At 38.0% G+C, this 12,781-nt stretch overlaps 1 protein-coding gene across 16 annotated transcripts in view; it reads right to left on the minus strand.

Moving 5' to 3' along the window:
• LOC143672566 (lysine-specific demethylase 6A-like) overlaps positions 1-10,251 on the minus strand; it is a 403,500-nt gene extending 393,249 nt beyond the window's left edge. For 8 of the 16 annotated variants that reach the window (XM_077147165.1, XM_077147163.1, XM_077147159.1 and 5 more), the window contains exons 1-3: positions 9,693-10,250; positions 9,440-9,503; positions 3,859-3,979 (exon numbers count right to left, since the gene is read on the minus strand). In XM_077147165.1, coding sequence (XP_077003280.1) covers positions 3,859-3,979; positions 9,440-9,503; positions 9,693-9,799 — 292 coding nt within the window. In that variant the 5' untranslated portion in view covers positions 9,800-10,250. Of the gene's footprint in view, positions 1-3,858; positions 3,980-9,439; positions 9,504-9,692 lie in introns of all 16 variants that reach the window. The other 8 variants (XM_077147168.1, XM_077147161.1, XM_077147157.1 and 5 more) reach the window with 6 other exon arrangements.
• Between the last annotated feature and the right edge of the window lie 2,530 nt (positions 10,252-12,781).

Raw genomic sequence — 12,781 nt, forward strand, 5'->3', positions numbered from 1 at the left:
AGAAATCCACAGCAAAACTACTAGAGCAAATAAACGAGTACTGCAGAGTGGCAGGGTATAAGATCAACACTCAAAAATCTGTAGTGTTTCCATACACAACATTTGGAAACAACATATCAGATAAAGATCTAGTATCCAAAATTTATAAAGAGATTGTTCAACTCAACAACAAAAAGACAGCCAATCCAATTACAAAATGGGAAAAAGACTTGAATAGACACTTCCCAGAAGAGGAAATACAAATGGCCAAAAGGCACATGAAGAGATGCTCAACGTCCCTGGCCATTAGAGAAATGCAAATCAAAACCACAATGAGATATCATCTCACACCCACCAAAACGGCCATTATCAATAAAACAGAAAATGACAAGTGCTGGAGAGGATGTGGAGAAAGAGGCACACTTACCCACTGTTGGTGGGAATGTCAAATGGTGCAACCGCTGTGGAAGGCAGTTTGCACAAAGCTGAATACAGAATTGCCATATCTATTCAAAGGACATAAGGGCAAGGACACAAACGGACATTTGTACACCAATGTTTATAGCAGCATTATTTACAATTACAAAGAAATGGAAACAGCCAAAATGTCCACCAACAGAAGAAAGGCTAAACAAACTGTGGTATATACACTGATGGAATATTATGCAGCTGTAAGAGAGAATAAAGTTATGAGCTACGTAACAACATGGATGGACCTTAAGGACATTATGCTGAGTGAGATTAGCCAGAAACAAAAGGACAAATACTGTATGGTCTCACTGATATAAACTGATATTAGTGAATAAACTTGGAATATTTCATTGGTAACAGAGACCACGAGGAGATAGAAATAGGCTAAGATATTGGATAATTGGAGCTGAAAAGATACAGATTGTGCAAAAGGACTGAATACAAAAACTCAGAGACGGGCAGCACAATACTACCTAACTGTAATACAGTAATGTTAAAACACTGAATGAAGCAGAATGATAGCGAATCAGAGGGAGGAGGGCTGGGGGCAAAACGAGAACGACAGAGGAGGAGGGCTGGGGACACAAATAAAATCAGAAAGAAAGATAGACAATTAAGATTGAGATGGTATAATCTAGGAATGCCTACAGTGTAAAATGATAGTGACTAAATGTACAAATTTAAAAAATGTCTCTGCATGAGGAAGAACAAAGGAATGCCACTTCTGCAGGGTGCTGAAAATAGATGGTAGTTAGTATTTTAAAATTTCACCTTCTGTGTGAGACTAAAGCAAAAAAAGTTTATTTGACACAAAATTTTTATTCTGACTACTGCAGTTCCTAATATAACTCACGTAGATAGCTTAACTGAACACCCTAAGTACATAGAACCTTGAGTACAACATGAGATTTTGTTGGTTTGTCCAGAGTGATGCCCCAATAAATCCCAGAGTGATTTGATCACTGAGTGGAAAAGTATTTGCAAAGTCGCCTTCAGGGAACGGTGAGAATGGGGAGAAATTCAACTTCCCCAAGCTGAATTCCTGATATTCTCACAAGCAGTGTGGACAATAGTCACCCCCAAGAGAGCCTCTTGCTGTTTAGATGTGGCCTCTCTCTCCAGCCAACACAACAAGCAAACTCATCACCCCTCACCCTGTCTACGTGGGACATGACTCCCAGGGGTGCAGACCTTCCTGGCAACGTGGGACAGAATTCCTGGAATGAGTTGAGACTCAGCATCAAGGGATTAGAGAAAGCCCTAGAATAAACTGAGACTCAGTATCAGGGACCTGGGAAAACCTTCTTGACCAAAAGGGGGAAGAGTGAAACGAGAAAAAGTGTCAATGGCTTAGAGATTCCAAACAGAGTCGAAAGGTTATCCTGGAGGTTATTCTTAAGCATTAAGTAGATATCCCCTCATTATTCAAGTTGTAATGGAGAGGCTGGAGTAAACTGCCTGAAAATGTGCAGCTGTGTTCCAGTAGCCATGTATCTTGAAGATGACTGAATAATGATACAGCTTTCACAATGTGACTGCATGATTGTGAAAACCTTGTGTCTGATGCTCCTTTTACCTACCTTGTCAACAAATGAGTAGAACATGTGGAATAAAAATAAATAATAGGGGCAACAAATGTTAAAATAAATTTAGTTTGAAATGCTGATGATCAATGAAAGGGAGGGGTAAGGGGTATGGTATGTATACATTTTTTTACCATTTTATTCCTTTTTCTGAACAGATGCAAATGTTCAAAGAAATGATTATGATGATGAATTTGCAACTATTCTATGATGATATTGTGAATTACTGATTATATATGTAGAACGGAATGATTAAAATAGGAATATGTGCATTTGCTTTTCATTTTTTGGTATTTAAAAAAAATAAAATAAAATAAGACACATCAATATACAAGGTAAAGAAAATACTGTCTATGTTTAAAAGCTTCAACTTTAACGTGAGACAAAAAGAAAAATGTTTACTTTATCCAAAATTTACACTATATAATTTAATCTGCTTAGTCAATTAAATAAACTAATTCACATTTATGTGCTGGAGAACCTGGAATAAGGAAGAAAATCTTAATGTTCTGTAAAAGCTAATATTATGCAATGATGCATTTCAGAATATTTGGGGCAGAAAATGAAAAAGCGTTTTCTCAGTCCGGGACTGAGAAAAACAGAACTATTAAACTTCTTCACCTGGGGAATTCTCGACATTTTCTTAAGCAAGAGGAGTTCCCAATTTAATAAGCCAAGGCCTCAATGTTCAGGCTCGCCCTTATGAAACTTATTTCTGTATTAATAAACTGAACCTACAAAATGACTGACACCTAAAAGCCATCTCCAGAAAATCTCTGCAGTTCGTTAATGTGGTCTCTCTGAGCTTTCCTCCAACATGGGACATAATTTCCAGAGGGGTAAGTCTGGCACTGGCAGTGTGAAACATAACTGGCCCTGGCATCACAGGATATAACTGACCCTAGCATCGTGAGATCCTAAATTTCAAAGATGAGCCTGGGCCTGGCATCATGGATTAGCTGACCAAACAGGGACAAAGAAATTGAGTTTCAATGGCTAAGAGACTCAAATCAAGTTGAGAGGTCATTCTGGAGGCTGCTATTCTACAAGTTTCAGCCAGATATTGTAAACTGTCACAATATGTCAAAACCCAACCAACAGTGTTTCTGGAAACCCTGAAAGATATCCTAGGCTTTACAAAATTTCACTTAAATTTGTTTTTCAGAGACCGGAAACCTTCAGATGGTTACAATGCCAGAGAAGGTCTGAAACCAAGAGATGGGAGACTCTCCAATAACACCTGGTCTCATCATTTCATCCCTTTGCCCCTTAATAATCCCTTTGCCCCTTTTCAGCCTTAAAGCACTGAAAGAATCATCACCCAGATATCCCTCAATATTGAAAGATAATTATCAAGTGAGAGAAGGGAATTGTAACCAAGAAATTAGAATTTAAGGGATGATTTTGATTACTGAACCATATTCCTTTTTGCTTTCGGGGATACTGGAGTAGACAGGGAATACCTAAAATCTCTAAACTATAATTCAGCTGCCCTGACACCTGAAACGAGTGTGAAAAACCTTGTCATGTTTCTTTGGGACTTTAAGAGCTGCTAACCCTTTATCTTGTCATTTTTTTTTCAGGGCAAAGGCCCTAATGCTAATGAAGTCAGCCATTAACCAGCCTCAAGCTGGACATTTGTAAATCATATCCACTAGATACTGCTGTTGAAAGATAATTTGTCTCCTTTCCTTTGGGCTTACAATTTTAGGACTGCAGTGACAGTCTGCCTCCCCTCCTTTCAGTTATGTTCTCCTACTGAAATGACAATGATGACACTTTCTCCTTTTCTGCTTTGAATATTAAGCATGCAAACTGCACTCACTGAGAAGATAACCAGACACAGTCAAAGCAGCAGAATGTTCAAACTGGTGGGTCTCGGTAGGTAGGATCATCGAGTAAGTCGGAATTCGCTGAATGAGATTTATACCATTTTTGCAACTGTCCTGTAAGTTTGAAATTAATTTTTTTATTTGTACAGGAACATTCTTAACATAATTCATAAATCAAAACTAGAAGTGATTCAAATAGTCAACCATTAAATTATAATAGCTGTAATATATTCAGCAATGAATAATAATGAAGTACTAACATATGCAATAAATCAGAACTTCAAACAAAACATTATGCTGAAGCAGATAAATAAGGCTACCTAAATATACAATTATATTCACAGAATTTCTAAAAATTATAAGTACAAAGACAGAAAGCAAATGAGTGATTGTTTAGGGCAGGGGATGACTACAAAATGCAGATAAACTATTCTATGCAATGAAAGTGTTCTAAATTTGGAGTTGTAATGCTGGTCACAATCGTAAATTTAATTACAAAGGTGATTTTTACACTAAGTAAATAATTTCTCAATAAAGTTGTTCTAAAGCAAATTCCGCAGTAAATCTTTTATATTTCCAACTTGGAAATCTTCTATATTTCCAAAACGAGGAAACAGACATTATAAAGATAACACACATTACCTATCTAACAGATGGAAGAAACAGAATTTCATTAAAGATAAAGCTCTGCCTATCTAATGCCCAATTCTTCACAAGTAAGTTCCTTGATCCTCCACTCCACTCAATCTTTTTCACATTCATTACCCTAACCAGTAAGGGCTTTCCAAAATTTATGTTCTCATCACACGTTCAGTCACTCCTTCCACTGCAAAAGTATGTTAACAATCCTCAATTGTTAATTCTTCAAGTGCAACTTCATAGTTAATCCTCTGCCCTCCCTTTCCCTCTTACTGTACCTTGAAAACACCTACTCATGTTTATAACCAAGCCCAGAGGCCACACTGATGTGCTGTTTCCTTAGCACAGTCCACTACTCAACCAAAATTAACCATCTGAAATTTCGGCAATAGTTTGAGATACAGTTTATTAAGCCACTTTCCATTCTTTTGCATATTTTTAAACACCCATAATAAAATGGGCTTACATTTTTAACTGCTTCATCATTCAGAAGCACAAAGCACTCTGGACATACCTTAATCACTGATTTCACTTTCTACATCATCTGATCATATAGTGTATTCACCTCCATACAAAACGATGGGCAAAGGCCAGAACTCACTAGTTGCCCAGGACTTGATAGAGACGCTTAAGCAACAGAGATGTTCAAAAAACATGAATCAATTTAATCAATCAAATACAGTAAAAGTCAAACAAGAAGTTGTTTAATTTTCATTCTGATATGAAATAAGTTTAATAACCTAAACCTTTCAAACTAGTAGTTCCTGAAAACAAATTTTCTCCTAATATATAAACAATATAGACAGACACAAGCATTCAAGACTAATAATGTAAGTATTAACAAGGAGGTGGGAAAAAGATTATAAATACCACAATTAAATCATGAATTTTAGATACTGGAAAATTAATATTTCATATGTAAATTCTAGGTACAGACAATAAAATCTGTTTATGAAATTACTTTCAAATTCTCCATTACTTTCTGCAGGGAGGCTTATGAGGCTTTTATCACTTATGGGTATATATACTCACGACAAAAAATACAAAAGCATACATAAACAAAATTCTTGAAGAAAATTAACTTCTATGCCTCCTGAATGGTGTCCATATACTCAAACATTTTGAATAAGTCTTCCAATTTTTATGACCATGGTAGTATCACACTTTCAGGACAACAGTCCCAATAAAGTAACTGCACATCACGTTCTATTATAGAATCCTACCAAAATATCAAAATTATATATTTAATTTCTCATCTGTTTTCTACTCATTACTCAAACAACTAATTTCTTCTTGTTTGTTTTGGTTTGGTTTTCACTTCTTTTTTTATTATGCAATAACTTCAAATTCACATAACGACTGCAAAAGTAAACTAAAACCAATTCAAATTGTTTCCTGGAGCCTGTGAATGCCAAAAATAAATAAACAAGTAAGTAAATCCAAAGAATTTCAAAATACTCAATCCAGGTTCACCACTTTTCACATTCTGCCTTACTTTCTATATAATCCTATCTATCCATCCATGTGTCTGTCTATTGTCTAAACATCCGAGAGTAAGCTGTTGGTATCATACTACTTGAACACTCAATGTTTCCATGAATATCTCCTTAAAACACTAATGTCAAAATCTAAAGTACAGTTATCAAGTTCAGGAAATTTAACATTGAAATAAAGTGTACAGTCTATACTCCAGTAAGGATAAAGCAATCATAAGTGAGCCTTTAATCAGTTCAAAAGACATGTCAATAACTTTCACTAATATAAGTAAGACCATAATTCATGAACTGTTGGGGAATCTAGTAGTATTTTCTTAATTCTCTGGATACCTCATTTCAAAACAGTATTGTCCACATTTCTGGTTAAAGTCCATGGATTCTTTTGCCCAATGAACTCAATAACCAATTCCTGAGACCAACTTTTCAGAGAATTTATTACTCAGTAGTCGGAGAGCCGATAGCCTATGCCTCCAAATTCTTTCTCCCTGAACTGCAGTAATTCAGACAGTTGTATTTGAGAAAAAGATGGGCAGGGACAATGAGCAAAGTGGCCCCAAAATGCTATAATCGCAAATTATCTAATTATTGAGCACGCACAGACTGATAACACATTTAGTCAGAACACATTTAAGAAAATGGCAGAACGAGGTACAGATGACTTGTATGTTAAAGTTTAAGCTACTGCATATGTCAGGTGGGCCCACTTTGGTTAGATTCAGTCTCTGGTATCCAGATAACTTTGGACTTGGTGGGTTAGATCCTTCTTTAATAAACATTAGGGATTATCTTTGGGGATTATAAAATTCAACATGTAGAACTATTTTCATAGTTTTTTCCCCCAGAATTTTATGTGCAAGCAAATCATCTCTAGAAAAACACAGATTTTAAACTCCCCCAAAATTAAATTACCAACTTCCACATTTTCTACTTAAAAAGTTTACCTACTATAACTTCCCTTAAGTGTTAAGGATTAATTGGATCACACGCACATACACATAAAAGCTTCAAAATGAACAGAAACACTTCAAAAAAAACAACGGCAGCTATGGGTATTTTAGCAATAGTTCCATTCTCCAGGCCTCTAGTCTATTAAAGAAATGTTAAATTAGTAATGTTATTTTAACTCAACTCTCCATGCTAAAGTAAAGAATCCTCTCAAAAATACACTGTCACCATAATTAATGTATCTTAAAATGTTGTCCCTAGATACTTAAAACCACACTTTAATGGAAATATATATTAAAGTTAAGTGCTAAATTAAGCATGCATTCAACTGCAAAACTGAGGTTCAAGAACTGATTAAGAAACCACTACTTTTTTACATTCTATATTTTAATACTATTAAAAAATAATTACCATTATGAATATATTTTTTAATCCAAAATTCCAAACACCACACAAAAAAATGGCAATACTACAAAAATCACATTTGGAATGAAAAGGTCTATTATCATGTTTCTAATATAAATGTTAAAAACAAAAATTCATAGAACAAGAAAAACCAGCCACTGAGATAAAGCACCCTTACTATCAGAGAAAACACATGAACTTAGAAAGATTTACGATGTCTTAAACTTTTAAAAGCTTGATAAGGCAAAGATTTCATTCCTTAATACCTATAAACAGGCTTATAGGAGAAAAATATAAATATGAATAAAATTACAAAAGCCCAATATTATAAAAGGACAAAGAATTTCTGAAAATGTGATTATAAGTAGGTTTGTTTAAAAAGAAAAATGTCCCCAGAGAAGCCTGTTCTTCTCATCCTGATAAAAAAAAAAAAAAAAAGAAAAGAAAAATGTTTTACTTAACATGGTGCAGATTAAGTTTATCTTACGGTAAAATCATCACTAAAAAGGAAATCCCAGGAGTTATTCATCCCTGTAAACCCTCAGATATAGATCATCTGAACCAACACTTGCACATAAAAGTCAGTTTAAGACTTTCCCAGAATAAGAACTGTGAAATGGAAAGAACCCAACATATCAGCATATGAACCCAGCATATCAGAAATTGTTTCATCTAGCCTTGCATATTAACCATTCTGAGAAACTAAATAGCTTAATGTTTCCTTAACCAGGATTCCCACTCATTCATTCAATTCAGGAACTAATCCAAACAATTTTGAGATTTTTATGATGTCAATCGACATGGAGTACACATTTTGCAAGTACGTTTAGACTCACAAAGAAGCAATCAAGAATTGCAGCACAATATGAAGAAATCCAAAAAAAAGATGTCAGACAAAATATACAGAGTGATTCCACTTAACAAACATCTAAAAAATCTACAGGGACAGAAAAATCAGTGCACAAACATGGTTAGGGGAATTTAAACAGACTGGGTGAGGAGATATAAACTGAAACAGAGACCAAGATTTCAATAACTCAAAGGTGGGTAATTAATGTGCTACAGGTTGATAAACACATACGTAGTTAATGAATGTTGTTTCCAAGTATGAAAATGGCGCAAAGACTCTTCTTTTAAATAGCTGTGGTTAATTTTAAGAACCATCCATCCTACTGAGCAAGATAACTCAAAGTTCTATTCTACTGCCTATTTATTTCCCTGTTTATATCACCATCCTGACCAAAGCTCCCCCTTCATATCTCATCCCACTCTTTCCCACCATCTTGGCCAAAAGGAGCAGCCATTAACTAAATGATACTGCCAACAACTTTTCACATAAATAAAAAGGGACTGGGGAGGCAAGGCGGCTTAGCAGGCAGAGTTGTCCCCTGCTATGCTGGAGACCTGTTCCATTACCCATTCCATTCCATTTGCCCGTCCATGCAAAAAAAAAAAGGGGGCGGGGGGGGGGGCAATATCGCAAATCCTCCTCTATTCTCTCGAACCACAAGAAACTGCTGTTATGAAAAAAATCACATTCCCAAAATCGCAATAACTAATATTTGTGTGGCTACACCAAAAAAAGCAAACAAATCATGTAACTTCAAACAACACATACTGCAATCAGGATATAGGTAAAACTCCAAAGCAAACTCCACCGCCTTCAAGTATAATTTAACTCCATTCCGAAATTAAGCCTACAACGTGCGATTACTATTAGACCTCACAAAAGGAAAAAACACAGAAGCAAATAAACCTCAAATTTTGAAAATTCTACACATGTTCAATATTGACACTTATTTTATACTGATTTAGAACCAATATTCAATTAATAAGCAATGATATCGACACAGTTGAGCTCTGCTCCAAAGCATAGCGTCTCGTCTCGACTTCTTTCAAGATGGTTTCGGAAGGGAGCGAGAAAGGTATAACTGGAGTGAGAGAAAGAGCAAAGGAAGGAAAGAGTCTGCCGAAGCTGCTTGGCCATTGACTCGTGACCACAATAAGCGCTGGCCAGTACCCAGGATGCTGGGCCGTGGAGTATCGGCCAGAAAGCCCACGTCGGCCCTTAGATCCGCAGTTAACTTACCTTGTCCAACAGGGTTTTCGTCCTGGCTCCATCTTCGTGAAACCTCACGAACCCGAAGAGGCTGCGGTGGGAAGACATACGCGCCACCCATAAACCACCCATAAACACCACTAACCCGTTCCTTCCCGACCCCGAGGCCTAGGCTCTGACAGCGCCGAGCCAAAGTGCCCGCCCCACCCGCAGCTTCCTGCCTCCTCAGGGAATAGTGTAAGCTGTTTCGGGAAAAGACCCACTCGGGAACGGTTGGTCGTACCTGTCCAGTCCTCCAAGCGCCTCCCTCTCCTCTGCTGTCAGACTGGTTGGTAGACCTCTCCTCGCTCTCGCCGATCGCTTTTCCGGCCGCCATTTTCTTTTCCTCATCTCCGGAAACTGTGGCGGCAGTAGCTAGCGACACTCCGCAGGATTTCATGAAAACGCAGCAAATGTACAACTCCAACGCCGCTACTCCCACTCCCGACCCCAAACGAAGGCCCGTAATGATCACTGCGCGAGACTGGTGCACAAACTTTATAGCCGCTCCTCCGCGGCGGAGAGCAAAGACGAAAACTCCCAAGGCGACGGCTAGGGCGGCGGCTGCCGAAGCTGCAGAGCCCAGTTAAGGGTCACATCGCGGGAATCATTTGAGATCGCTCCAAGCAGGCACCGCTCGAAAAGACCTAACAGCGAGGACCTGTGGGGTACCAGAGGATTTGTTAGGTTTACAAACTTCCCCGGACCCAACACAAAGTTATTATAATTGTGTCACAGGGCGAACCCCACGCCACGGTGGTGAACGCCCACCACCGTCACGGGCGTCGCCAATCAACGCGACGAGCTCGCTTCACGTGACCTGTGTTGACTTACGTCAGCCTCGCTTCACGTAACTTGCTAGCTGGCTGCGGCTGCGCCCGCAAGTGCCGTAGAGCTCCAGGAGCAATGAGAGCAGCAAGTCTGACTGTTGGTTGGCTGCTGGGAGTGCCTGTCTGGGAAAAAGTAGCCACGGAGAGAGGAATAGTTAGGTTGTGCTGTTTAAATGCGCTCGGATAGAGAATGGAGTATCTGGGCTGTGTCAGCAAGGTAGCTGCAGTGGCTTTGCTGAAGGAAAGGTGGAGAAGTACGAAATCAGGCACCGCCTGAAGAGAGCGCCGGGCGAAGATGATTGTGAACCTTTCCTTTCTGGAGAACCCCGACTATGGGGCTTTGGAGATCCCAGGTCGCACAGCTTGCTTGTTAGAGTCAAGTTGCCAACAGTCTGTGTTTGACCCCGAGCCGTCGGCCTCTTAAAAAGTTGCACGTATTTGGCACTTCTGGAATCATGGCCTTTGCGAGTACAGCTCTGCGGAGCTCTTACGGAACTGACGGTCGGTTCGCCGCCCTTGACTTTTCACGAAGAGGAGAGAGAAATACTGTTTAGCCTAAACCATGTCACTCCCAGGATGGAGGGAGTGAAGAATCACCTGCCCAGTCCAGTCTGGCAGACTAGGACTCAATGCTTTGATTCCTAGTTTTCGTGCTTTTGCGCTTATCATACATTCGTAATAGTATCTCGGTGAAAAACAAGGTCAAAAAATTAAGTGGTTGAAAGCATTACGGGAAATTCTAGGCAAATTCAAGGGAGAAGTACATTGTGGTCTGTAATGAGGGAAATGGGAGAACGGGGAATTATTTCTTACAGATGGAAAAACTGTTAGGAGTCTTACTTTCGATAATGAACAGTGTGATAGTAGCACCACATAGTGGTTAGTGGTGACGAACTGTGCATTTAATGGTTAAAATGGCTACTTTTGTAATATATATATTCTACAATTTTTTTTAATTAACATTTTAAGTCAGATCACCAGAATGTTAATTTCTAAAGCTCTATCCTCACAGTGGGACATTTGTAAAACAGTAGGGGCTGCTTAAGAGAAGAGGAATTCGCAGTTTGAAGCCCAGAAAAGTCTCTTTTACCCCCACAACACATCGTGATTTTTAGGAAGCAGTAAAACAACACCACTTTCTGGTGTTCTTCTCTGGGTGGACCATAAATATTATTTTGGATTTCATGACAATTTGGGAGAAAGGCAGGTTTCTGAGATTTACTGTTTACAAAAGGCAAATTTATGTATCTATTCCATGTAATAAGACTTTTACAGAGTATACCTCCAATCATTAGAGGTTAAAAAAAAATGTCAATTATTTATGGCCATCTGAAGGTGACTTATTTATATAAAAACAGAGTTTTAGTAGTAAATTTCCTTCCAGCTACCAATAAACACAGTATTGTTACACTTTTAATTATATTTAATATGAGGGAAACAATTTAGAGCTACCTGATTCATAAATGTTAGCATTTAGTAAGAAACTGTGAATATCCTAATTTTGTCCAGACTCAGGGTTCCTTTGAGATTACTGGCTAAGAAATTCTGGTTTTATAATTATATTTTGGATCCTAACTACTTGCTCAGAAACACTTTGTGCCAGTTTGAAATTGCCATGTACCCCAAAAAATCCATCCTCTTTAATCCTCACTTTGTGTTTGGGATGGGATCTTTTTTATTGTGTCCATGAAGCGCAGCCCACCCAATTGTGGGTGGTAACTTTTCATTAGATGGTTTCGATGGAGATGTGTCTCCACCCATTCAAGGTCAGGTTGCTTAATGGAGCCCTTTAAGAGGAAACCATTTTGAAAAGAACTGGCAGCGTCCATACAGCCAGACATTTGGGTAAGCCTTATGAAATGGGGAAAGAAAGGTAGCAGACATCATTTGGTCTCCTAGCTAAGAGAGAAACCCGTAATTTCATTGACTCTTTCTTTAGAGCTCAGGTATCTTTCCCTTGATACCTTAATTTGGACATTTTCATGACATTAGAACTGTAAACTTACAATATAATCATTTCCGTTTTTAAAAGCCATTCTGTTTCTGCTATATTGCATTCCAGCAGTTTACAAATTAAAAGAGATTTTGGTACAAGAGAAGTGGGATGCTACAGTTTGCAAATGCCAAACATGTTGGAACAACTTTTTAAATGAATAAGGGAATGATTCTGGAAGAGTTCTGAGGAGCTTGATAAAGAAGGCCTAGAATGCTTTGAAGAAACTGTTGGTATAAATGTGGACTCTAAGAATATTCCTGATAAAGGCTTAGACAGAAATAATTCATGTTATTGCAAACTGGAAGGAAGGTGATCCTTGTAGTAGCAAAACTGACTACAGGCTTTGGATGAACTTGGATATTTAGTAGAAGAGATTTCCAAATTGAATTTGGAAAGTGCAGCCTGGTTCTCCATGTAACGTATAGTGAAATGCAATAGAAAAGAGATATGTTGAGAACTGTACTCTTGGGTACAATGAAACCAGAAATTGATGGCCTGGAATATTCT

The sequence above is a fragment of the Tamandua tetradactyla genome, chromosome Y (assembly GCF_023851605.1).
Source record: "Tamandua tetradactyla isolate mTamTet1 chromosome Y, mTamTet1.pri, whole genome shotgun sequence".
Lineage (NCBI taxonomy): Eukaryota > Metazoa > Chordata > Mammalia > Pilosa > Myrmecophagidae > Tamandua > Tamandua tetradactyla.